Source organism: Hemitrygon akajei, chromosome 2, assembly GCF_048418815.1.
Source record: "Hemitrygon akajei chromosome 2, sHemAka1.3, whole genome shotgun sequence".
Taxonomy (NCBI): domain Eukaryota; kingdom Metazoa; phylum Chordata; class Chondrichthyes; order Myliobatiformes; family Dasyatidae; genus Hemitrygon; species Hemitrygon akajei.
In genome coordinates, this window is record NC_133125.1 from 61,423,156 (window position 1) to 61,451,031 (window position 27,876).

Consider the following 27,876-nt stretch of genomic DNA (forward strand, 5'->3'; position numbering starts at 1 on the left):
GGAAAAGATATAAAGCTTCAAATTCGTAGGTGTAAATATTACCAACAATTTGTCCTCACCCAATCCCTGGATTAATTTGGCTTATTCAGGGGTATTCATATATGGATAAACGACAAGTAAACTTGAACACAATGAATTCAGGAGTGTTTGGGAAGGAAAATGGAATGTGATTATATAGAACGTAGATCAGGTTTCAAATACTGAATCTAATAGGTTGTTGAATCTAATAGATTAGAGCAATGGGACAGGAAAAAAGAATAGTTTTGGGCAGGGATTTGTCTGAATATTGACTAAGGCTAACAGCTAACTCCATCAGGGTTTGCAGGCCATTACTTCCTACCAAGTGAAATCTACCATCATAAACGGCAGTGCTGCTTCACTCCCAGATGAGCTCAAAACCTTCTTTGCTCACTTTGAAAGACAGAATACAACTACAGCTATGAGGATCCCTGCAGCATCCAGTGACTCTGTGATCTCTGGCTCAGGGGCCAAAGTCAGAACATCTTTCAAGACGGTAAACTCTCACAAGATGTCAAGCCCTGAAGGTGTACCTGCTGAGGCTCTGAAAATCTGTGTCGACCAGTCAGCAGAAGTGTTCAAGGGCACTTCAATCTTTCACTGCTGAAGAACGTAGGCTCTGACATTAAAGCACATAAATCCAATTGTTACTTTTTAGAACCATAGAACCATAGAACACTACAGCACAGTACAGGCCCTTCAGCCCTCCATGTTGTGCCGACCAATATAATCCTTTAAAAAAAGTACAAAACCCACACTACCCCATAACCCTCCATTTTTCCTTCATCTATGTGCCTGTCCAAGAGGCTCTTAAATATCCCTAATGTTTTAGCCTCCACCACCATCCCTGGCAAGTCATTCCAGGCACTCACAACCCTCTGTGTAAAAAAACTTACCCCTGATATCTCCCCTAAACTTCCCTCCCTTAATTTTGTACATATGCCCTCTGGTGTTTGCTATTGGTGCCCTGGGAAACGGGTACTGACTATCCACCCTATCTATGCCTCTCATAATCTTGTAAACCTCTATCAAGTCCCCTCTCATTTTTCTATGCTCCAAAGAGTAAAGTCCCAGCTCTGCTAACCTTGCTTCATATGACTTGTTCTCCAAACCAGGCAACATCCTGGTAAATCTCCTCTACACCCTCTCCATAGCTTCCACATCCTTCCTATAATGAGGTAACCAGAATTGAACACAATACTCTAAGTGCGGTCTCACCAGAGATTTGTAGAGTTGCAACATCGCCTCTCTGCTCTTGAATTCAATCCCCTTGTTAACGGAGCCTAGCATCCCATAAGCCTTCTTAACTACCCTATCAACCTGTGCAGTGATCTTGAGGCATGTATGGATTTGAACCCCAAGGTCCCTTTGTTCATCAATACTCTTAAGTAACTAACCATTAATCCTGTACTCAGTCTTCTGGTTTGTCCTTCCAAAATGCATCACCTCACACTTCTCCGGATTGATCTCCATCTGCCATTTTTTGCCCAACTCTCCAGCCTGTCTATATCCTCTTGTAACCTTCGACAATCTACAGCTCCATCCACAACTCCTCCAATCTTCGTGTCATCCACAAACTTACTCACCCATCCTTCCACCTCTACATCCAGGTCATTTATAAAAATCACAAATAGCGGGGGTCCCAGGACAGATCACTGCGGCACTCCACTAGTCACCGACCTCCAGGCAGAATACTTTCCTTCCACTACTACCCTCTGCTTTCTTCCTTTAAGCCAATTTTTTTTATCCAAACAGCCAAGGTTCCACTTATCCCATGCCTCATGACTTTCTGGATGAGTCTGTCATGAGGGACCTTGTCAAATGCTTTGCTAAAGTCCATGTAGACCACATCCACTGCCCTACCCTCATCAATTTCTTTTGAAACCTCTTCAAAAAACTCAATCAGGCTCGTGAGGCACGATCTTCCCTTCACAAAGCCATGTTGACTATCCATGAGTAGACTGTACTTCTCCAAATGCTCATAGATCCTATTCTTAAGAATCCTTTCCAGTAGTTTGCATACCACTGATGTAAGACTCACCGGTCTATAGTTCCCAGGTTTCTCCCTATTACCTTTTTTAAACAAGGGAACTACATTTGCCATTCTCCAGTCCTCCAGAACTTCCCCTGCAGCCAAAGAGGATTCAAAGATCATAGCTAATGCTCCTGTGATCTCTTCTCTCAATTCCCACAACAACCTGGAGTGTATCATATCCGGCCCTGGGGATTTATCAATCTTAATGTTTTTAAGAAGATCCAGCACTTCTTCCTTAATCTCCACATTGTCCAGCACACAGGCCTGCTCTACTTCGACCTCATCCTGATCAAGATCCTTTTCACTTTTGAATACTGAAGCAAAGTATTCATTTAGGACCTCCCCAACCTCCTCCACTTCCAGGCACATGTTGCCCTCTTTATCCTTTGTTCTCGTCATCCTCCTATTCTATGCATAGAACGCCTTAGGGTTCTCCTTAATCCTACATGCCAAGGCCTTCTCATGCCCCCTTCGAGCTCTCCTAAGTCCTTTCTTTAGCTCCTTCCTGGCTATCCTATATTTCTCATAAGCCCCTCCTACTTCCTGCTTCTTATATCTAACATATGCTTCCTTTTTCCTCTTGACGAGTTGCCTCACATGTTTTGTCAGCCACGGTTCCCTTTTCCTACTATTTTTTCTTTGCCTCAGTGGGACAAACCTATCCTGAACCCAGCTCAAGTGGTCCCTAAACTTCTCCCACATTACTTCTGTGCTTTCCCCTTTGAACATCTGTTTCCAATTTACTCTCGCTAGTTCCTGCCTCACCCTTCAAAGTTAGCCCTTCCCCAGTCAAGCACTTTACCATTTCTTCTGATTTTATCCCTTTCCATAGCTATGCTGAAGCTAAGGGAGTTGTGGTCACTCTCACCAAAATGCTCCCCCACCAAAAGGTCTGTCACCTGACCAGGTTCATTACCCAGAACTAGATCTAGTATAGCCTCTCCTCTCATCAGCCGGTCCATATACTGTGTCAGGAATCCTTCTTGAACACACCTGACAAATTCAGCCCCATCTAACCCCCTTGCACTTAGGAGGTGCCAGTCAATATGAGGGAAGTTGAAATCACCCATAACTACTACCCTGTATTTCCTGCACCATTCTAAAATCTACCTGCTTATCTGCTCCTCAGTGTCCCAAGGGCTATTTGGGGGCCTATAGACTACTCCCAGCACAGTGATTGATCCCTTCCTATTTCTGACTTCTACCCAGACTGACTCCATGGACACTCCTTCTGCAGCGTCCTCCCTTTCTATAGCCGTGATACTATCCCTGACCAGCAATGCCACTCCCCCCACTTTTCTACCTCCCATCCTATTCTTTTTAAAACACCTGAACCCCGGGACCTGCATCATCCAATCCTGCCCTTCCTCCAACCAAGTTTCAGTAACAGCCACAACATTGTAGTTCCACGCACTAATCCATGCTCTAAGTTCATCCTCCTTGTTCCTAATACTCCTAGCATTGAAATAGACACATTTCAACCCCTTTAACTGGTTACAATTATGTTCTGTCCCCTGCCCGTCCTTCCTCATCAACTCAGAACTCTTAGCATCATGCCCTTGTCCTTCTACCTTAATCCCTGAACTCACATTCTGATTCCCACCCCCCTGCCAAACTAGTTTAAACCCTCCCCAACAGCTCTATCAAACCTGCCCGTCAGGATATTGGTCCCCCTGGGATTCAAGTGCAACACGTCCTTTTTGTACAGGTCGCACCCGCCCCAAAAGAGGTCCCAATGATCCAGAAATCTGAATCCGTGCCCCCTGCTCCCTCAGCCACGCATTTATCCTCCACCTCATTCTATTCCTATTCTCACTGTCATGTGGCACAGGCAGTAATCCGGAGATTACTACCTTTGAGGACCTGCTTTTCAACTTCCTTCCTAACTCCCTGTAGTCTTCTTTCAGGATCACTTTCCTTTTCCTACCTATGTCATTGGTACCAATATGTACCACGACCTCTGGCTGTTCTCCCTCCCACAACAGGATATCTTGGACGCAATCAGAAACATCCCGGACCCTGGCACCTGGGAGGCAAACTACCATCTGAGTATCTTTCCTGCGTCCACAGAATCGCCTGTCTGAACCCCTGACTATAGAGTCCCCTATCACTACTTCCTTCCTCTTCCTTTCCCTACCCTTCTGAGCCAGAGGGCCAGACTCTGTGCCAGAGGCACGGCCACTGTCGCTTTCCCCAGGTAGGCTGTCCCCTCAACAGCACTCAAACAGGAGTACTTATTGTCAAGGGGTACAACCACAGGGGTACTCTCTAGTACCTGACTCTTCCCCTTCCCTCTCCTGACTGTGACCCATTTCTCTGTCCCCTGTGGCCCCGGAGTGACCACTTGTCTGTAACTCCTCTCTATCACCTCCTCACTCTCCCTGACCAGACGAAGGTCATCGAGCTGCAGCTCCAGTTCCCTAACATGATCCCTTAGGAGTTGCATCTCGATACACCGGATACAGATGTGGCCGTCAGGGACACCGGGAGATTCCAGGACCTCCCACATCTGACACTGACCACAGAAAACTGACCTCACAGACATACTACCTCGTTTTGCAATCAACAATGACCTCACCTCGACCCGTTACCACCGAAGCCTGTGGAGCCAAATCCCTTTCACTCTGCTGCCTCTCACTCCGCTGCCTGCTGGATATGGCTGCCTTCTTTTTAAACTGTTCGCGCTCAACTGGCAGACGTCACGCGCCTGTGCAGACTGGCCTCTCTCTTCCCCCGAGAACTCAAAATGTCTTCCCGCTGGAAATCCTTAGGTGCTCTCCCACTGCCTTCTTGTTCCAAATCAAAAACTTCTGCAGATTCCTTGCCCTTTTTAAACTGTTCGCGCTCAACAGGCCGACGTCACGCGCCTGTGCAGTCTGGCCTCTCTCTTCCCCTGAGAACTCAAAATGTCTTCCCGCTGGAAATCCTTAGGTGCTCTCTCGCTGCCTTCTTCTAAATCTGGTGAGATTGAACCTTGAAATATTAACATAACCGATGTGCTATCAACCTTTTCTCCATTCCTCACTGCTTTCAATCTTTTTACTTCAATCACCAATCCTCCTTTAGTATTTTTCTTTACTTTCTCTAATTGGTATTCTTATTATCACCACTTTAACACCATTTTTCTCCTAACACTCTCTTTTCTATAACCTCTCTTTTGCCAATATTTAGAAACTTCATTACTTTGTCCCTCTGGCAGAGGGGAAGAAGCTGTTCCTGAAGTGTTGTGTGTGTGTCTTAGGCTCCTGTACCTCCTCCTTGATGATGGCAATGAGAAAAGTCCTGGGTGATGGGGGTCCTTAATGAAGGACACCACCTTTTTGATGCTAGTGCCATGATGGAATTGGCTGAGTTTACAACTTTCTGCAATTTTTTTCAATCCTGTGAGATGGCCCCTCCATTATCAGAATTTGATGCAACCAATTAGAGTGCTCTGCATAGCACATTTTTAGAAATTTGTGAGTATTTTTGATGAGGGTAGAGCATAATATGTCATATGTGGAAGCAGATAGAATGGTAAACAATGAAAGAAGTTGAAGAGGAAATGATTCAAATGCAAATGCAAGACAGGTCAGTGAGATGATCCAACATTAGCGATTAGTACAGATAAATTCATTTGTTCAAGACAAATGTTATTAATTGTTCTAAGCAGCAAAAACTAAAATAGAAAAGATAAAAATTATAGTGAAGGCAACGGTGAGGTTTTTGAATTTGAGATTGCTATCATGGGAGCAGGAGCAGGTCGAATCGAGTCAGAATGATCCAAGTCTTGAGGCTTATTTACAAGGTAACTAACACTAATCCTGATAATTCTTCAGTGGAATGCTATAAGTTTAATAGTTAATAGACAGGAATTTAAATGCTAAGTGAGAGATTTTGCTGAGAACCTAACACTAGATTTTGTAATTAATAGCTATGATAGTGTAATAAATGATAGAGTTAATGGAAGAAGGGTGGGAATGCAACTCCTGTTAAAAGGGGTTTACAATAGAGAACAAAAGAAAGGAGAAGAACCAGAGTATGGACAAAGGAAGGTTCAATTAGAATCATTAATATATATATAATCTTTGCCAAAAAAATTATAAATAGCTTTTGTGGAGCAAATTGGTACACAGGGTATGGTGTGGGGATTTTAATGCACACAGCACATTGTGGGGAGAGCATAATGAAGCAGTGATAAAGCAGCATATGGAAAAGGACACTCTGGTATGTATAAATGATGGAAGTGGGACGAGTAAATTTTAACGCAGGTTCTGAATCAGCAATTGATTTAACATTAGTTACGGCACCTTTAGCAGGAAAGTGTTGATGGGAGGTTTTGAAAGAAACAGTAGGTAGTATTATGCCTGTATTATGTAGAATAGGAATATAAATTGTGATAAATTAGGGAAGTAAGCTGGAATGCCAGCTGTTTGAAAAGGCTGATTGGGGAAAATTTAAAGGAATAAGTGATCAGGAATTGCAGAATATTAAATCAATCAGGATGTGGATCTTTTATGCAACAAGATTGGAGAAGGGATCATGACAGTGGCATCAACAAGTATACCAAGGAAATGGAATAGAGCTAAAAAGAAAATGCTACCATGGTGGACAAAATGTGGGGAAGCAATAAGACAATGTAATAGAGCATTTAGAATGTTAAAGAGGACACATGTTTTCAAAAATAAATTAAAAAGCAATAGTAAGAAAAACAATTGGAAAGGTGAAACAGAATATTGAAATAAGTAAGTTTTGTGACTCATGAGGAATACAAACACCTATTGAAAGAGTTTGGAAGATGATGAACAGAATGAATGGTATCTCTAGGGAAATTGGACACCCAGTGTTATGTGATGGGGAGAGAGCTGCAATATCAAATGTAGAGAAAGCAGAAATGCTAATACATACTTTTGTTAAAATACAGTTCTGACAATGAGTAATGAAGGAAAAAGGAAAAGGAAGGAAACTTATTAGAAAACTTGGAAGCATTAGAGATAGATAGAAATTTTGAGGGTGCATTAAATGTGATGTTCACCATGACAGAACTAAATAGTGTTCTTAGAAAGGCAAAGAAGACATCCCCTGGGAAGAATCAGATAGGTTATGTTATGTTATCTAATTTTAGTGAGGAAGAGAAGAAGGTTATTTTAAACTTAATTAGGAAAAAGAAACACTTCCTAAAGCATAGAAAGAAGCAATCATAGTTCCAATATGTAAATCAGGCAAAAATCCTAACAATCCAGCCAATTACAGATCAATGGTATTAACCTCGTATTTGTGTAAAACAATGAGAAAATAATTAATAAGAGATTGACAAACTACAACAGGATGGGTTATTTTTTAAATATCAGAGTGGGTTTAGGAGAGGAAGAGAAACTATGGATACAGTTTGATGTCTAGGACATGAGGTAAGGAGGGCTCAGTTGAACAGAGAAAACACAATAGCAGCACTTTTTTTGATGTAGAGTAAGAATATGATATGTGGAAGGAAGGTTTGATCATTGAATTATATAAATTGGGAATTAGAGATCGAATGCTAAATTGGATGAAAGATTTTTTAAATTGGTACGAGTAGGGAGATCTATGTTAAGTAAACAAATTGTGGAAAATAAAACCCCTCAGGGAGTATTGTTAGTCTATTATTATTTGCTATAATGATAGATGATATGTTTTCTAATATAAATAGTAATATTGGAGTTTCATTTTGTGGATGATGGAGCGATGTAGGAAAGGGATGGGAATGTGGAATGTATAATACAGAAACTTCAATGGGCAATAGATAAGGTGGAAGATTGGGCATTAAAATGGGGATTCAGATTTTCAGCAGAGAAATCCAAAATAATGTTTGTCATTTGGAAGAGGACAGAACAACACTTAAAACTAAAAATTAATGGTATAAGATTAGAAAGTGTGTATTCTTTTAAATTTTTAGGAATTTGTTTTGATAAGACTCACATGATCAACACATATTAAGGAAATAATAACTAAAAGTAAGAAAGTGCTAAATGTTCTGAGGTGTTTAATAGCAAAGGATTGAGGGAGCTGATATGAAATCCTTGAAAGACTGTAGCAGGTACTGTCCAACCAACCAGACATAGTAATACTGGACAAGGAACAGAAACTGGATGTAATTCAAAGTCAAGCATTAAGGTTAATCAGTGGGGCAATAAGGACAACAGCAGTGGTAGCAATACAGGTGGAGTTGGGACAGACACCTCTGGAACTGACAAGTACACAGCTTGCATTAACATATTGAGTAAACCTCCAAGGTCCTGAAGAAAAATCATCCAACTAAACAGCTTTTAGATAGATTCTGGGAAAAGGAAAGAAAGGTAATCAGAAGTTTTTCATTGACTACGGAAGGAAAAGTAGAAAGGACAGGAATTAGTAATAAGGCAGTGAGTGCTGCAGTGCCTTTTCCTGGGGTGCCTCAGTGCCTTTGTGAAGCACCAGAGGTGGATCTTAAATTATTCAAAAGTAGACAGAAAAATAAAGTGATTTTAATTCAAAATATGGTTGAATGTTATGTAGATAATAAGTATAATTTACAAGTGTACACAGATGCTTCAAAACAGTAATAGTAGATGACGGGTAGGATTGGTAGTGCCTGATTTTAACATGAAAAAGTAGGTGAGGATAAATGGTGATTTCTCGGTGTATACGGGTGAAATGACAACTGGACTATTCACTTTGCAGTGGGTGGAGAAAGTGAGACTGATGAGAATTGTAATATTGTCTGATTCTAGCACAACAATCAGGAGTCTAAACAATTTACGTTCAGAGGCAAGACCAGACATTATGTGTGAGATAATACAAGCCTTATTTAGACTTAAAAGGGGTGCTGTGTATGCTTTATGTGGATCCCAGCACATGTTGGTATTAGAGGGAATGAACAGGTAAATTAGCAAAGGGGCAACTAGTCGTGGACATTCGAATAAATTACACAGTAAAGGAGAAATGGAAAGTATTATTAAAAGTGAAATTTAAAAAATGTGGAGCAAACAATGTAATGAAGAGGGAACAGGAAGGCATCTTTACCAATATCTAGAAAGAAGTGGGATGGTCGAGGAATGCAGGAGAGAGGAGTGAAGAGGTGATAATATGGAGAATGATGGTTAAATAGTACATTATTTTTAATGAAGACACACAATAATGGGAGGTGTGGGTATTGTAATCAACAAGAAACGGTCGAACATGTACTGGTGAGATGTTCAAGATATGATCAAGAGGTGGTTGGTTTCAAAGTTAACACGGAATAAAATACAATTTATACAATTTATAAAAATACAACTGCATTTTGCAGAAAGGATCACCGGATTATTGTTTTAAATATGTAGTACAGCTCCTTAAGAATACAAGACTTTTTCCACAGAATTTTATACAGATATAAATACATAGGATGTACATACTCTACCCCACCCTCCAGTTCCGAAGTGGTAGTAATACACCTCAGAACTGTTTGCCTCTTGAAGAAGGAGGAGTATATTATATTCGGTGACTGGGAAATCCCTCAGAAACGGCGAAGCAGCAAATTCAGGAGACTGCGCGAGCGCCGATCCCGCGTGACACCGCGCCTGCGTGGGAAACCACAAGTTCTCGCGAGACGTCGGACGTATGTGTCTGCGCGGAGCGGAAGCGCCGCCTCTTTTTTGACGGTGGCTGAAGGACGTGGTGTTGCTGGTTCGACATGAAGGTGAGGCAGCGGTACCGGGTTGCCAGCACCGCTCCAATATTCCTGTCTCTGTGTGTCAGATCATCTCTGTAGGCGGCGGGGTCACTGAGCTGGCCTGCAGCGTCTGCCGTTGGCTCGGATGGCGATAGATTGAGATGCTGCGGCCGGAGGAGAGGGAGGAACTGCGAGGCCTCGGGCCTTGGTCTGAGAAAGCAGCGTTACGGCGGGCAGGGGCGGCCGGGCCCGGGACTCAGCTCAACGCAGCACCGGCTGCAACGTTGTATGAGTGGGCCGTTGGCTTTCGTGGTGTCGGCAGAGACAAGGAATAGCCTTGCCCGTAGACACGTCTGGAAGTGTGGTGACCAGTGCTGCAGTCAGTACCTTAGCTGTGGCCTAACCAGTGATTTACACAGTTAACCATAACTTTCCTATCTTGCATTGAATGCACTGACCAATAAAGGAGTATGTCTTTTTGGTTGCCACATTTTGTTGGACTTCAATAGTCTATAAGTACTGAATGTAATGCAGAGGATTCCCGTTAATTGGGGGCTCTTCGGGACCAGTACATTTTGGCTCAACTAGCAGAAGTTACATGGCAATATTTAAAGGGTATAAAAAAAGTCAAACTACCGCTTAACTGAGTAACAATTTATTTAAATGAAATAAGGATAAATTTAAATGCTAATAATGCCTCTGAAATGACATAAAACGATACATCAGTTATCACTGGAGGAAATCATCTGCTGATTGACTGTAAATGAACAAAATTAGTTCAGACGCCTAGTGCAGGTAATGTCATACAATTCTTTAGACAAGTGTCTCCTTCAAGTTACTCATAATTCCTAACTTGAAGTAGTGAAATGGTTTCATTTTCCCTTCTGGATTTTTCTGGCATCTCCAAACCTGAATGCTTGAAACCAGGGTGGGTTAAACAGTTCTGAAATGTCTTGCTGCTTATTTCGATCAGTGACAAAAATCCCTTGAGGTCTGAACACAAATGCATGCAACTGTCCCAATTAAGTGGTATAGTGTCCCAAATAAAGGGAATCCCAGCTATTTTCTGTTTGTCCCTGTTAACCAATGGCCCAGTACACTTAAATAAGATTAAATTTCTCTGCATCTTAGCAACTGATTAGTACCATCCTGTATCTTGTGGCTATCCTTTACACCATTTTTTTTGAGTCACATGCAAAGTAACAATCTGTTTGTTTCTAAAGACAAGCAGGAAATGGCCTAGCACTGATCCATTAGTGCATCATTGTCCCACATTTCCAACACAAAAGTAACCCTCTACTATCATCGATTACCTTTATTCCAATTTGCCAACTTGCTATGGCTCTGACGTACTGAACCAGTCTCCGAAGCGGGGCCCTTTCCTGGAGTTCATGTATGTGGCAGCTGCACTGTTCACGTCAACACATTTTGTTAGGTTTGAAAATTTTAGCCGTTGATTTGAATGGATTGCACCTAGCAAATCCGCACTGAATACATTTAGCAATGACTTTCGTGGCATTCCTAGGATTGTAATTGGTTACTTTATCCCTGTAGCCTTTCTTGAACAAAGAAGGTGGAATGTTGATTACTTGCACAGACTAAAGTGTCACTATGTTCTCTTTCTGCAGTTAAACATTTCTTTCCCAGCCACTGGCTGCCAGAAACTGATAGAGGTGGATGACGAGCGTAAACTGCGTACCTTTTATGAGAAGCGTATGGCCACTGAGGTTGCTGCTGACTGCTTGGGGGATGAGTGGAAGGTGAGTCTCAGTAATGTGTTTGCATCCATTAACTGCCAAAGCATCTTGTGATGTCTTAAATAGAATGTCCTAACAATTTGCTTTCAAGATGACACTGAACTGCAACCTCAGTTTTGGTTGCTTTTTTTGTCATGGGGATGGATGTAGGGAAAGGAATGGGAAGTTTAAGGGGAAATTAGAGGACAGGCTGGACTCAAGTCTTTGCTCTGCATTTGAAAGCCAGTGGTGTAGACATGGGCACCTGCGGGCTGGGCCGTGATGTCCAACAGGATGTCAGACCGGGAGACCAGTTGCAAACGGCTGATGTGCCCCCCGGTGTTGGCGTGGGTGCTAGTCGGAGTGAGACTGGAGTGCAGAGGTGGCTGTTCGGTGATCTGTGGTGCTGAGGATTGATCAGAAGTCAGGACTGGAGACCTGGGTCTGAATCTTAGGAGTCCACTGGGGTAGATGAACACACCAATGTCTGTATTTCTGAATTCGCTGGAGGCCAAAGAAGACAGTTATGATTCTGCCAAACGTGTGAGCCTGTGGTGACACTTGCAGGCTGCCCCAGCACACCCCTGGTTGGTCCATGTAATCCTGGCAATCCATGTAAGATACATTTGTGCACATCATGTTGTTATAAATTTATTTTGATTGTGATTCACATAATGGGACTTTTTTTTACAGTCTTTTATTTGTGGAATGGAATGACATCGCTTCAGTGAGAAGACAGTATTGATTGTAACCATACCCATGCACTACCTTCCAGCCTACACATCAAATTAGATTTTGAGTTCATCCTAAAATTTAAATTTGTGTTACATCGTGTCTTTTGGTACTGCATTGTCAGGAGAGATTTATGGTTAAGGCATTAAGTACAATCTCCATTCTGGTCTTCAGTTGCGATGTATGAGTTCTTAAGACAATATATTTCAAACTGTTGGAAAGGAATTCTCTTGGTTTTTATCACATTGCTGTGTGGGCTGTTTCTTTCAGCACATTTTGAGCTACACTTCAAAACCAAAAAAATGGCTCTTCAAAATAGTAGTTTTATTTAAATACTGTGACCTGCCTCCTATGAGGCACAAGAGTATTCTGCACTCACTTGAATGAGTATACCCCTCCAACACTTGAAGCTCAGCATTATCCGGGACAAAGAGGCTTTCTTGATTGTCATCACATCCACCATTCCAAACGTACATTCTCTCCTCCACTGGCTGTGGTACATCTAGAAGTTACTCATGTGGGGTATTTTGACAGTTCCTCCCTGATTTCCCCCTCATCCTCCTTGTGTTCCCCTGCACGCCGTGCAGTATGCTGATCTGAAAATGTATTGCTGTTGCTTGCTGGTTCAAATCCTGGAATTCTGCCCAACCTTCATCAAAAATTATGAAGTGGTTCAAAAAGTTTGCTCTCCACCAAATATACAGTGCCTATAAAAAGTATTCAACCTCAAGAAGCTTTTGTTTTATTGTTTTACAACATTGAATCACAGTGGATTTAATTTGGCTTTTTGTCACTGATCAACATAAAATCTGTCATGTCAAACTAAAAACTAATCTCTGCAAAGTGATCTAAATTAATTACCAATATAAAACACAAAATAATTGATCGTATTCACCCCCTTCGAGTCAGTAGATGCACCTTTAGCAGTAATTACAGCCTTGAGTCTTTGTGGTTAGGTCTCCAAATTCTCAATTATATTGAGGTCAGGACTCTTGACTTGGCCACTCCAGGACATTAACTTTGTTGCCATTTATGTGTAACTTTGGCTTTGTGCTTGAGGTCACTGTCTTGCTGGAAAACAAATCTTGCAAGTTGCAGTTCTCTTGCAGGCTGCATCAGGTTTTCCTCCAGGATTCCGCATTATTTTGCTGCACTTGCTTTACCTTGTACCTTCACAAGCTTCCAGGGCCAGCCACAGTGATGCAGCCGCCACCGTGCTTCATGATAGGGATGGTATGTTTCTGATGATGTGCGTTGTTTGGCTTATGCCAAACATAGCATTTAGTCTGATGGTCAAAAACCTCAATTTTGGTTTCATCAGACCATAGGACCTTCCAGTTCACTTTGGAGTCTTCCCACATGTCCTCTGGCAAACTCTAGCTGAGATTTCATGAGTTTTTTTTCCAGTAGCTTTCTCTTTGCCACTCTCCCATAAAGCTGCAACTGGTGAAACACCCGGGCAGCAGTTGTATGTGCATTCTCTCCCATCTCAGTCACAGATGCTTGTAACTCCTCTAGGGTTGTAATGGGTCTCTTGATGTCCTCCCTCGCTAGTCCCTTTCTTGCATTGTCGCTCAGTTTTTGAGCAAGGCCCGCTCTAGGTAGATTGACAGCTGTGCCATATTCTTTCCATTTCTTGATGATTATCCTAACTGTACTCCAAGGGATACTCACAAATGAGGAAATCTTCAGATGCTGGATGCTCCAGCATTTTGTGTGTTAAAGAGATAACGGAGTGACTTGGAAATTTTCTTGTATCCATCTCCTGATTTGTGCTTTTCAGTAACCCTTTTGCGGAGTTGCTTGGTGTTGCTCTTGTCTTCTTGGTGTAGTTTTTGCCAGGATACTGACTCCCCGCAATAGACCTTTCAGATAAAATTGCATTTTTATTATAGTCTATTGAAACACCTTGACTGCACCAGTGATGGTTTGGTGTATCATATTAAAGGAGGTGAATAGATATAAAATCAATTATTAGATCACTTTATAGGGATTTTTCACTTCATTTTTCACTTCATTTTTCACTTCGACAGGAAAGACTTTTGTGTCAAGCAGTGTCCAAAAAAAGCCAAATTACATCCAATGTGGTTGAGTGTTGTAAAACATTAAAATATGAAAACTTCTGAGGGGATGAATTCTTTTTACAGGCGCTGTAAATGCTGAGTTTGCTGGCAATACCAAGATGCTAACTACTTTTCTCCTTCCATGTTGTACATTCTTTTCACAGGGCTATGTTGTGCGGATAAGCGGTGGCAACGATAAGCAGGGTTTCCCCATGAAACAAGGTATCTTAACTAATGGCCGTGTGCGTCTGCTACTGAGCAAGGGCCATTCCTGCTATCGCCCCAGGAGGACTGGTGAGCGAAAACGCAAATCTGTCCGTGGATGCATTGTTGATGCCAATCTCAGTGTCCTGAATTTGGTTATCATTAAGAAAGGTGAGTGAATTTTGCATTCTGCTAGCAATTGAAGAGAATCTAATTGTAGGTGTTAAATTTGCCACTTTATTCTGAGGAATTGCTGTAATTTTCGTTGCAATAAAATAGCTCAACAATTTATTGTGTTCTTCAATGAGCAATGAATGTCATTTATCCGTTTTCATCCAGGGGAAAAAGGTGGTAAGCATTGCCTGCAGCACAGTAACAGTACAGACTGTGGAGACCAAGTTTTGATTACCAACTTCAGAGTTAAGGAAAGGGGGTGGGATCACCAAGGCAAAGGGGAAAAGTCAGCTGAAGAATTTGCATATTTTGGGTAGTGAGGTGTTTCATTTGTACTGTATTGACTGATTACTGATAAAGTATAATGGTTTTAAGGATTGGAGTGTGGTGAGGGTTACTGATCCCATGCAGGACTCTTCATGAAAAGCATCTCTGTTGGGACACTTTCAATGCTTGTGCATTGCTTGTCTTGTTCTGGGAAATTAGGTTGGTGCTCTTCTGCCAGACCCTTTCTTCCCTGCAATCTTCCCCTCCCCAGACCACAACCTATTTCAGGTTTTGATCTTCAGTCGGTGACTATGTTATTCTTGCTCCTAGTCTCTTCAGGGCCACAGAAGAGTTTCTCTTGTTTGAGCACCGTCTGGTCTTCAGATCAATACATTACATAGCGTAGAGCATGCAACACTGAAACACCTGCTGGCCATATACTGCCAGCCACTTACAGGCCGATGTAGGACTGACTAAATTGATGCTGGAAGTAAGAGAATGGCTCTTGGCATTAATAAATGTGATCTGTGTTTGAAACACACTACTTTAAAAGCACAGTATGTATATAATTCAGGTTTTGTCAATGATATGGTTTAGATTGGTTACTCCTGAGAGCTTGAATGAATAATCTACTTGGTTCTCAGTTTCTGATTCATGGTTTATGAAAACATAGCCGTGATCACACTGTTTTGTTATTCGACTAAGCAGGCGCAATGCCCACACCCACTGGTCATAGTGAGAATGGATATTTCCAGAACAGTTTTTGAGGGGAGTTGAGCAAAACTCAAGCACAGTAGTACATTCCTGGGATGTCTGGACTGTCTTATGCAGAGAGGTTAGAGAGACTGGGCTTGTACACGCTGGAATTAAGGAGATTGAGAGGGGATCTGATTGAAACATATAAGATTATTAAGGGATTGGACAAGATAGAGGCAGGAAATATGTTCCAGATGCTGGGAGAGTCCAGTACCAGAGGGCATGGTTTGAGAATAAGGGGTAGGTCATTTAGGACAGAGTTAAGGAAAAACTTCTCCCAGAGAGTTGTGGGGGTCTGGAATGCACTGCCTCGGAAGGTAGTGGAGGCCAATTCTCTGGATGCTTTCAAGAAGGAGCTAGATATAGGTATCTTATGGATAGGGGAATCAAGGGATATGGGGACAAGGCAGGAACCGGGTATTGATAGTAGGTGATCAGCCATGATCTCAAAATGGCGGTGCAGGCTCGAAGGGCCGAATGGTCTACTTCTGCACCTATTGTCTATTACGTCTGGGCTTAAATAATTTTGTTGATAACATTTGATACAGGAGTGCTTGACAGAACAATTTAGTATTTTTTCTGAATAGGTGAGAAGGATATCCCTGGGCTAACAGACAACACAGTACCTCGTCGTCTTGGGCCCAAAAGGGCTAGTAAAATCCGCAAGCTGTTCAACCTGTCCAAGGAGGATGATGTGCGCCAGTACGTTGTACGGAGACCTCTGACCAAGGAAGGTAGGTTCATTTTCCCTGAGCTTTGCATAGAAGCAGCCTTGGCAAAAGTGATGTGCTCTAATCACTCCTCGTTTTTATCCATGTCAAAATTGGCAAGTGGCGTGTCCTCCAATTTCACCTGCATATTGTGCTGGGTGGCCAGGTTCAGCAAAGGTAATTCCATTGACCATCAAATGAATTGATTAAGCACTCAAATCTGCCCTAAAGTTCATTTTTCAACTGTCCATTGCATTCGGCACCTTTGTAAAATGTCAAGTGCCACGTGGATGCTAACGGTCAACTCCTGTGCTTCACTGTCATCTTTCTTCCCCCCCCCCCTCCCCCCACTATAATCTTTGTTTCTTTTCGTCTCATGCTAAACCAAACCACTTGCAGATTTCATGCATGACTGGTATTAAGCTGAGGCTAATTACCTCAGACTCCTGACGTTCTTGCTTTGACTGTTTTTGCTGCTGAAACTTCTGTCTTTGTTATGTTGTGAGTATTCTGCTTAATTTCAGTCTTCTGTCCTAAATAGAGATTAACAAAGCCTTTGACTTCCCAGCCCCCCAGCATCTCAAGTTTTAAAATTATCAGTTTTGTTTTGTGCTTCTGAAGTTTTGTCCCTTCCTTTCCATAACCCTACATGATACAGACTTCTGCGTCTGTATTTCTTGGTCTCTTGGCTTTCCCCAATTTTAATCATTCCACCAGTGGCAACCCTAAAGTTTTGAATTCCCATTGCCCCTTTCTTCTGAGGCACTACTGAATTGCCAGCAGTTTTGCCACTTCTTAATACAGGTGTCCCCTGCTTTTTGAACGTTCGTTTTACGACAACTCGCTGTTACGAAAGACCTACATTAGTACCTGTTTTCGCTAACCAAAGAGGATTTTCACTTTTTTAACTCCAAATCGATTTTGGCTCGCTGTCTTCCCAATTTTGATAAGTGAAACTACACCGTACCTACAATATTTCTACTTTATATAGGGTTGAATATTTATCATATAATTCCTGCTTTTACTATATGTTATGTTATTTTAGGTTTTATGTGTTATTTGGTATGATTTGGTAGGTTATTTTTTGGGTCTAGGAACGCTCAAAAATTTTTCCCATATAAATTAATGGTAATTGCTTCTTCGCTTTACGACATTTCGGTTTACAAACGGTTTCATAGGAACGCTCTACCTTTGGATTGCGGGGGGATCCTGTATATCTTAGATTTTTATGGAAGTTGTTTGACAACAATTCTGTGTTGTATAATGGAACATTTCATCATTATTTGTAGCTTAATAAAATAATATCCAGATACAGTCCAGAAAATCCTATTTAAAGCATTGCTATACTTTTTTGATGTCCTGTGGGCCAATTGCTTTTTAGATTAAAGGTTTAGATAATTACGGTGGACTGAGTATTCATAATATATGCCACTCTAAATGACATTCATGCTTTAAAAAAGTTTGAATTCTGTTAAAATTTTCTTTTTGTAGTTATCTTGTGTTCTGTCTTTAATTTCCAGGTAAAAAGCCTAGAACCAAAGCTCCTAAGATTCAGCGCTTGGTAACTCCTCGGGTTCTGCAGCACAAACGTAGACGCATTGCCCTGAAGAAACATCGTACCCAGAAGAACAAGGAGGCGGCAGCAGAATATGCCAAACTTCTGGCCAAGAGAATGAAGGTCAGTTGAATTTTTTTTTTTGAATTGCTTGTTTCTCTGCATCTTGCTAACTCACGTCCCAATTTGTCAATGTGTAAGAGCTCAGGTAATATTACTGTTTGGACCTAAATAATTGTGTTTAGGCTGGAATTCTCCAAAGCATGACCTTGAACAGAATCTTGCAGACAAACTGTATGGTTATCACTTAAAACTAAAACTGCAAGCGTGGGAAACCTAAAAGGTAAACAGAGAATTGTTAAATTTAGTCAACCATCATCCATGCAAGATAAATAAGCAATTAACATTTGGAACTATTACTTTTCATTATCTGAAACATTTGTTCAAGACAATAATTGAAAATACGTGTAGCTGGCTCCTTAAGTCTGCGTACATGTATATCAGCCCAGCTCTGTATCCAGTCAATAACCTATGACAGCATTCTACACTATCCACAGTTTTACAGTGAGACATGATGGGATGCAGAGGTGGAGAATTGAACTCAAAGGCAGAATAGGGGATTCTTGACAGTCTGGTGGAACAGAGGGATCTTGGGGTCCATGTCCATAGTTCATTCCCTTCAAGTTGCCCCACAAATTGATAGGGTTGTTGAAGCATCTTTTGGATCAGCCATTGTTGAGTGGACAGTATTACAGTGGTCAGACTTGGGCTGGAACTTGTTTAAGAAGTTGGAGATTTAACAACTGCAGGCAGGATGGTAGTTTAGGCAGTAGAATGCTCCTCCTGTGAGATGAGGGACTTCAGCATATCTGATGGTCTCCCTGGTGGCTACATGTGCAGGAAATGCATCCAACTTCAGCTCCTGACTGATAGTCAAGGAGCTGGAGCTGGATGTTCTCAGGGCCATCTGGGAGGCTGAAAACTTCACTCAAAGAGCAAGCTTCAGGTAGTAGGAGAATTACGGGGATTAAACAGTCAGTGCAAGCTTCTGCTGTGGCCATTCCCCTCAGCAACAAGTATACATACCCATTGCTGGGTGGTGGAGGGGCACCACAACAGCAGTTAGGCCAGTGGCACTATGGCCGGCTCTAAGGCTCAAGGAAGTATAAAGGCAGATATAGCAGATTCTGTGGCTGCAAAAGAGAAGACAGGATGATGTGCAGCCTCCCATGTGAGTCCAGGGTGTCTAAATAAGGTAGATGATTTTTTAGCGCAGTTACAGATTGTTGGGTATGATGTTGTGGACATCAGTGGATCACCATTGGAAGCTTAACATCCATATATAGTGTTGAAAGGACAGGCAGTGGGCAGAGGGACAGTGTGACTGTGGTCTTAAAAAAAACTATGAAACCAAGTAGGAATCTTCGTGGTAGGGTTAAGAAACTGCAAGGATAAAAATAGGGTTATATACAGGTCCCCAAACGGTATCCAAGACGTGCAATATAAATTCCAACAGAAAACAGATCTGTAATAAGGGCAATGTTATGACAGTCATGGGGGGGATTTCAGTATGCAGGTAGATTGGGAAAATCAGGTTGGTGCCAGATTCCAAGAGAGGGTATTTGTAGAATGCTTATGTGATCACTTTTTAGCAAAACATGGTAATTCTGGATTGGGTATTGTGTAATGAACCAGATTTGATTAGGGAGCTTGAGGTAAAAGAACACCTGGGAGGCAGTGATCATTGTGATACAGCTAGCTCACCCTGCATTTTGAGAAGGTAAAAGTTTTACAGTGGAATAAAGGGAGTTACAGGCATGAGAGGGAAACAGGTGAAAGTTGCTTGGAAGATGTAGGATAACTACATCCCAACGGTGAAGTATGATAAAGGGCGGATGAGGCAACGGTTGCTGATAGGAAAGTCAAAGACAGCATAAAAGCAAAAGAGAGAACTTAAAATATAGCATGAAAAATAGTGGAAAGTTACAGGATTGGGAAGCTTTTAAAAACCAACAAAACCATAAGGAGAGAAAAGATGAAAAATGAAGGTAAACTTAACAATAATATCAAAGAGGATGCCCAAAGCTTCAGATACGTGAATAAAAGAGAAGCAAGGGTAGCTATTGAACTGCTGGTGGACAGGTAGTAATGGGGACAAAGAATGGAGGGCAAACTTGGGTATTTTGTGTCAGTCTTCACTGTGGAAGACACTAGCAGTATTGCATAAGTTTGGGGGGGGGGCAGAAGTATGTAGTTGCTATTACCAAGGAGAAGGTACTTAGGAAGCTTCAAAGTCTAATGGTAGATAAGTCACCTGGACCAGATGGTGACACCCCATGGCCCTGAAAGAGGAAGGTGAAGAGATTGTGGCAGCATTAGTGATGATCTTTTAAGCGTCACTTGATTCTGGAAAGGTTCTGGAAGACTGGAAAATTCAACATTTCACTCCACTCTTCAAGTAATGTGGAAGGCAGAAGAAAGGGAATTATAGGCCAGTTAGCCTTGACTTCAGTGGGTGAGGTGTAGGGGGTCCATTAATAGGGAAGTGGTTTGAGGTGTTTAGAGGCATGTGATGAAATAGGCCAAAGTCGGCTTGGTTTCCTTGAGGAGACATTTTGCCTGACAAATCTTTCGTAATTCTTGGGGGAGATAACGGGCAGGATAGACAAAAAAAAAGTCAGTGGATATTGTTTACTTGGATTTTCTGAAAGCCTTTGACAAGGCTGCACGAGTCTGCTTAACAAGATAGAAGCCCGTGGTATTTCAGTAAAGATACCAGCATGGAGAGAAGATGGGCTGACGGTCAGGCGGCACAGAGTTGGAATAAAGGAGGCATGTTCTGTTTGGCTGCCAGTGACTACTGGTGTTCCACGGGGATCGGTTTTGGGACAGCTTTTTGTGTAGAATGAATGAAAAATGGAGGGTTGTGGGAGGAAAGCAACATTTGTGGACCAAAGGGTGTTGTATCTTTCTGTTTTAAAACCCCCTTTGAGTTGTATTTGATCCAGGATTGGTCATCCTATTCAGTATGGCATTCTTTGGATTTATTTTGATTACTACATATTTAGGATGAGGGACAACAGTGATTACTAAGGGGTCGTGTGGGTTATGGAATGTCGTCAATAATTAATCTTTAATTTTGTTGCAGGAGGCAAAGGAGAAACGTCAAGAGCAGATTGCAAAGAGACGACGTCTTTCTTCACTCAGGGCCTCAACGTCAAAATCTGAATCTAGCCAAAAGTAAAAATGTTGGCTGGATTGACACATTAAAAGGGTTTTGTTGAAATTTGCTTAGTGTCTTCACTTGTTCAAAACTTGTATCAGGTTCAACGGTGTTCTTGTGGGTTGGTCTCTACAAAGGCGTTATTTATTCATCTTGGTGGGGGAACATCTGATGTTTCATGGAAACAGAGTACAGTTGGGGCTTATTGTTATTCTCTCTTGTTCAGCCATGTTTCTGTCTATTCCTTTTGAGTTTCACATACTGAAATCTGTGCAATTCCTTTTTTAAATTGTGTAATCTATCTGCAGCCATTGGACAAAGGATTCCAGGTCCCCATATAAATTTTCAAACAAAGATAACAGGCCCTAGAAAAGTACAGCACAGAAACAGGCCCATCTAGTCAATGCCAAAGCCATTTAAACGGCCTACTCCCATTGACTTACGCTGGGACTATAGCCTTCCATACCCCTATTATCCATGTACCTATCTAAGCATTGCAATCAAGTTCACATGCAACACTTGCACTAGCACCTCATTCCACACTCTCACGACCCTCAATGTAGTTTTTCCTCATGTTCCCCCTTAAACTTCTCACCTTTAACCCTATGACCACCAGTTGTCCCACACAACCCAGTGTTAAAAAGTCTACTTATATTTATAACTCAGGTCTTCCAGGCCAGGCAATATCCTTGTAAATTTTCTCTACTCTTTCTACATCTTTCCCACAGGAAGGTGACCAAAACTGCACACAATACTCCAACTTAGTTCTCACTAACATCTAATACAACTTCAACATAACATCCCATTTCCTGTTCTCAATGCTTTTGATTTATGAAGGCCAATATACCAAATGCTTTCTTTACAATCCTATCTACCTGTGACACCACTTCCAATGAATTATGGACATATATTCCCAAATCCCCTTCTGCTGTTGTTCACTGTAAGATGTACTCTGGTTGGTTCTACCGAAGTGCAATACTTTATAATTTTCTGCATTAAATTGAATCTGCCATTTTTCCAACTGATCCAGATCCCTCTGCAAGCCACAACAGCCCACCCCACTGTCCACTACACCCCCAATCTCATGGGTTAAGCAGTCCACGACAGGGAGTGCATTAGAGGGTACCTTTTAATCAGGACTGCAGTCAAGATTTTAAAGCCAGAGTTGCGTTGCAGTTCCTTTGAGTGAAGAGCGACCAATCAGTAAACGGCAGTGCGTAAAAGGCGCTACCTTTTGGTCAGGTCCACGTACAAGATTTTAAAGGCAGTGCTTGCCGCCAGTTTTCTGAGTTGGACAATCCACTTCAGAGAGCTAAATTAAACAGGACGGTGATCGAGATTTTAAAGGCAGAGTTCTGTGGCAATTTATGAAAAGGAGCCTGGACCAGCGACCAATTGGCTTTTGGGATTGATTAGCAAGAGTAAATGAAAGAAGGCAGGTGTGGGAAAGCAGAGAGATCCCAGTGTCCCTGACTACAACTGCAAGAAGTGCATTCAGCTGCAGCTTCTAACAATCCAGGTTAAGGAGTTGGAACTGGATGTACTCGATCATTTGGGAGGCTGAGGGGGTGATAGGACAATTAAAGAGGTAGTTATGCCCAAGGTTCAGGACACTGGGTGGCTGGAACAGGAAAGGGATTAAGGAACCAATGCAGAGTACCTGTGTGGCCATCCCCCTCGACAACAGGTACATCGCTTTGAATGCTGTTGGGGGCTGACCTAACAGGAAAGGCAGTGGTCAAGTCTCTGGCTCTGACTCAGAAGGGAAAGGGGAAGAGGTACTCTGACAATAGGGGATTCATTAATTCAGGGAATGGACACGAGGTTCTGTGGAAGAGAACTAGATTCTGGAGTGGTATGTTAACCCCGGAATGTCATGGTCTAGCCTGTCAACGGATGTTGGCAAGACCTCAAAGTTAGGATTCGAAAGGCTGAGCATGGTGTGATTAGTGTGAGCTGTGTATGTTTCAATGCAAGAATTATAGAAAAGGTGGATGATGGAGCTGGTTTACAACAGGCGATGTGTAGTGAGGAGAGGCTGTTGATAGGGCGAAATTGCAGCCAACAGGATGAGTTGCAATGTAAAGGGACAAAATTGAAAAGGGCGAACAGGACTGAAGGTGTTATTTCTGAATGTACGTAGTTTACAGAATAATGTCAATGATCTGGCAACAGTTGCAGATTCCCTGGATGATGTGGGCATCAGTGGGTCATGATTCATGCTTGGAGCCCAATGTCCAAGGATGCACATTGTAAGGAAAGCGGAGGGGGAGCAGCGTTTCTTGGTTGGTAAAAATGAAATATAATTAGGAAGAGGTAACAAGGTCAAAAGGTGTTGAATCCTTGTGGATAGAGCTAAGGAACTGCAAGGGTAAAAAGACCCTGATGGGAGCTGTGGTCTACAAATTATAACAGGAGATAGAAAATACATGCCGAAAGGGCAATGTTACAGTAGTCATGTGTTTCAATATGCAAGTAGATTGGGAAAATTAGGTTAGAGCTGGATTACAGGAGGAGGTAGTTCTAGAATGCTCAAGAGACGGCTTTTTAGAGCAGCTCATGGTTGAGTCCACTAGGGGATCAGTCGTTCTAGATTGGGTGTTCAATGAACCAGAATTGATCAGAGACCATAAAGTAAACAAACCTCTAGGAGGCAGTGATCATAATAAGATCGAATTCACCTTGAAATCTGAGAAGGAGAAGGTATATCAGTATTGCAGTGGAGTAAGGGGAATTACAGAGGCATGAGAGAGAAGTTGGCCAGAATGATAGCAGAGTAGCAATGACTGGAATTTCAGGAAGCGATTTGTAAGACACAGGATGTATACATCCCAAAGAGGAAGTATTGAAAGGAAAGATGACACAAATGTGGCTAACAAGAGAAGTCAAAGCCAGGATAAAAGCAAAAATGATGGCATATAATCATTAGTGGGAAGTTAGAGGACTGGAAAGCTTTTAAAAACAAGCAGAAGGCAATTTAAAAGGTCATTAAAGTAAAGATGGAATATAAAAGTAAGTTGACCAATAATACTAAAAGGATACCAAAAGTTTCTAAAGTGTAAAGAGGCAAGGGTGAATGTCAGATTGCTGGAAAACAATGATGAAGAGGTAGTAATGAAGACAAGGAAATGGCAGATGAACTGAAGTATTTTACATCAGTCTGCACTGTGGAAGACACTAGCAGTATGGTGGAAGTTCGGGTGTGAGGGATCATGAAGTTACCATTACTAGAGAGAAGGTTCTTAGGAAACTGTAAGGTCTGAAGGTAGACAAAACACTTGGACTAGATGGTATAAATCCTAGAGTCCTGAAAGAAGTGACTGAAGAGATCACTAGATTCTGGAATGGTTCCAGAAGACTAGAAAATTATAAATGTCACTCCACCCTTCAAGAAGAGAGGGAGGTAGAAGAAAGGAAACTATAGGCCAGTTAGTGTGACCTCAGTGTTTGGGAAGATGTTGGAGTCGTTTATTAAGGATGAGGTTTCAGTGTACTTGGAGGCACATAATAAAATAGGCTGTAGTCAGCATGGTTTTCTCAAGGGAAAATCTTGGCTGACAAATCTGTTGGAATTTTTTGAACAAGCAGGATAGACGAAGAAGAATCTGTGGATGTTGTGTATTTGGATTTTCAGAAGGCCTTTGACAAGCTGCCACCATAACAAGTTACAACTTATGGTATTGCGGGAAGATTCTAGCATGGATAAAACAGTGGCTGACTGGCAGGAGTCAAATAGTGGGAATAAAAGGAGCCTTTTCTGTTTGGCTGACAGTAACTAGTGGTGTTCCATGGGGGTCCATCTTGGGACCAATTCTTTTTGCATTATATTTCAATACTTGGATGATGTAATTCAGTGGTTCCCAACCTTTTCTATGCCCCACACCCCTAGGAAATGTTTGATTAATGTTCGCACCCCCTAAAAAAGTAATATCACATTTGAAGATGAAGTCTAATTTCTAATTTTTGAACCACATACAATACTATTGGTGAACAAGTTGAACTTTAAAAAAATAAGCTTTTAACTCAGTGCATAAAATACAAATATAAATTGAGCAATTAGATTCTAATTTATTCAGAAAAAATTGTAAACAGTAAAATCAATCCCAATTGTGAACATAAAATTCAATGACTTCTTTGCTCCTGCTTCTCATTCATGATTTGGTCAAAACGTGGAACTTTCTTGCTGACTGCGATCTGCAGGTCTGCCTGTGGATTCAGGCGATTCCTAGATTTTGTCTTGATTGACAAAAGAGAACTGAATCCAGATTCACACAAGTATGTTGTTGCAAATGGAATGAGGACATGGAGTGCTTTTCCACCAAGTCTTAGGAACATATCCAGTGCTGCACACCAAAACTCCTCCAAAGTCTTGCATTCAAATTGCATTTCAAGAGCTCGATTTGTCTGCAAATCAATAAGATCTTCCTTCAGCTCATCATCATCTGACATTTTCTCCAATTTGTAGGAATATGGATTCATGATCCATTCTTCTGAAATCTTCAGGTCTCCAGCAGCAAAATATCCATCAAACGATTCTGACAGCATTTCCAAATGAGCCACAATTTCTTCACGCACAGTAGGAATTATAGCTCCAGCATCATCAACCATCTCTTCTAGTGAAGGAAAATTTGAGAGACTGCCTCTTTCCATCCTTCGATGCCAAAGATGTAACTTCTCTTTGAAGGCATTCAACTTTTCATAAGCCTTCAATATGTTTATCGCTTTTCCTTGAAGAGAAACACTCAGATCATTCATACGAGTGAAAACGTCAGCTAAGTAAGCCAGCATTTGGGTGAATTCCTGTGATTCCATTGCCCCAACCAGATCACATTCACGCTCCTTCAGAAAAACTTTGATTTCTTCCTGCAGCTCAAAGAAGCGGTTTAAAGCTTGTCCTCGTGACAACCAACGGACTTCTGTGTGGAAAAGCAAAACTGAATGCTCACTTCCCAGATCCTCACAAAATGATTTGAAGATGCGATGGTTCAAAGCACGCCCCCTGATCCAGTTGATGATCTTCACACAAGTATCAAGGACTTTCTTCAAATTTGGAGGCAATGTTTTTGATGCCAAAGCATACCGATGAAGAAAACAATGGGTAACTTGCAAGTCTGGAACCTCCTTTTTCATCAATGCAGAAAAGTCAGATTTATTTCCAAACATTGCAGGTGCCCTGTCAGTGCACACAGAACCAATGACTTTGATATCTAAATCATGTTTGGCAAAGAAGTCTATCACCACCTGCATCACATCCTTTGCAGTTGTGTTTGTTTTCAGATCTTTACAAAACAGGAAATCTTCCTTCACAGCACCATCATTGACATGCCTCACTAATGTAATGAGTTGACTACAACTGGAGACAACAGTTGACTCATCCAACTGAATAGAGATTTTAAGAGGACTAGCTCTGACATCTGAGATGACTTGGTGTGGTGAACTACATATACCTGTCTGGACTGTTCCTGTGGCTCCTCCCACAGACCCCTGTATAAAGGCGATTGAGGCCTGATGCCCGGCCTCATTCTCCAGGATGTAGTGTTGTTCATTCTTCCAGTCAATAAAAGCCTATATCTCGTTTCTTACGTCTCAGAGTGAGTTATTGATGGTGCATCACTTGGTCCAAAATATCTTCACTCTAATCACTGATTCGGTTGTGAATGACACTATTTGATAGGGGCACCTGTTCAAATTTTTTTCTTGCTTCTTTGCCCAGGATAATTGTTGCCATTTCCAGTGCACATGGCTTGATGAGATCTTTCGCAATTGTATGGGGCTTCTTGGATTTGGCCACTTTATATGCCACTTGGTATGAAGCAAGAAGTAGTGGTTTTTCAACAGAAACTAAACCTAATTTTGGAAGCATTCCTTGTGAATCAAAATGAGCTCTTTTAATTTTCAATGACCCAACATCACGTCCTTCAACATCAGCTCCGCCATGCGTGCTCTTGAAGCTTGGATGGCTTCAGATTTGAGTTGGAAAACACAACGCTACAAAGAATGCACTGGGGTTTTTGCAAGCCATCATTTCCTGTTGTGCAAGTGAAACGAAAGCACACATAGTCATCATTCCATTTCATAGACAATATACAATAGGTGCAGAAGTAGACCATTCGGCCCTTCGAGCCTGCACCGCCATTTTGAGATCATGGCTGATCAACTACTATCAATACCCGGTTCCTGCCTTGTCCCCATATCCCTTGATTCCCCTATCCATAAGATACCTATCTAGCTCCTTCTTGAAAGCAGCCAGAGAATTGGCCTCCACTACCTTCCGAGGCAGTGCATTCCAGACCCCCACAACTCTCTGGGAGAAGAAGTTTTTCCTTAACTCTGTCCTAAATGACCTACCCCTTATTCTCAAACCATGCCCTCTGGTACTGGACTCTCCCAGCATCTGGAACATATTTCCTGCCTCTATCTTGTCCAATCCCTTAATAATCTTTTATGTTTCAATCAGATCCCCTCTCAATCTCCCTAATTCCAGCGTGTGCAAGCCCATTCTCTCTAACCTCTCTGCCTAAGACAGTCCAGACATCCCAGGAATTAACCTCGTGAATCTACGCTGCACTTCCTCTACAGCCAGGATGTCCTTCCTTAACCCTGGAGACCAAAACTGTACACAATACTCCAGGTGTGGTCTCACCAGGGCTCTGTACAAATGCAAGAGGATTTCCTTGCTCTTGTACTCAATTCCCTTTGTAATGAAGGCCAACATTCCATTAGCCTTCTTCACTGCCTGCTGCACTTGCTCATTCACC

At 41.9% G+C, this 27,876-nt stretch overlaps 1 protein-coding gene across 1 annotated transcript; it reads left to right on the plus strand.

Moving 5' to 3' along the window:
• Nucleotides 1-9,610: 9,610 nt before the first annotated feature.
• rps6 (ribosomal protein S6) lies at nt 9,611-21,181 on the plus strand. Its single transcript, XM_073072856.1, has 6 exons — nt 9,611-9,725; nt 11,327-11,458; nt 14,394-14,604; nt 16,218-16,364; nt 17,861-18,018; nt 21,044-21,181. Exons 1-6 carry the CDS (start codon nt 9,720-9,722, stop codon nt 21,137-21,139), a joined length of 750 nt encoding a protein of 249 aa, XP_072928957.1. The 5' UTR covers nt 9,611-9,719; the 3' UTR covers nt 21,140-21,181.
• The last annotated feature ends 6,695 nt before the right edge of the window (nt 21,182-27,876 follow it).

Bases quoted from the DNA above. Each gene is read 5' to 3' on its own strand.
- rps6 (XM_073072856.1), top strand. The intron at 11,459-14,393 runs GTGAGTCTCAGT...TTCTTTTCACAG, and splicing joins GCTTGGGGGATGAGTGGAAG to GGCTATGTTGTGCGGATAAG. The intron at 14,605-16,217 runs GTGAGTGAATTT...TTTTCTGAATAG, and splicing joins TTTGGTTATCATTAAGAAAG to GTGAGAAGGATATCCCTGGG.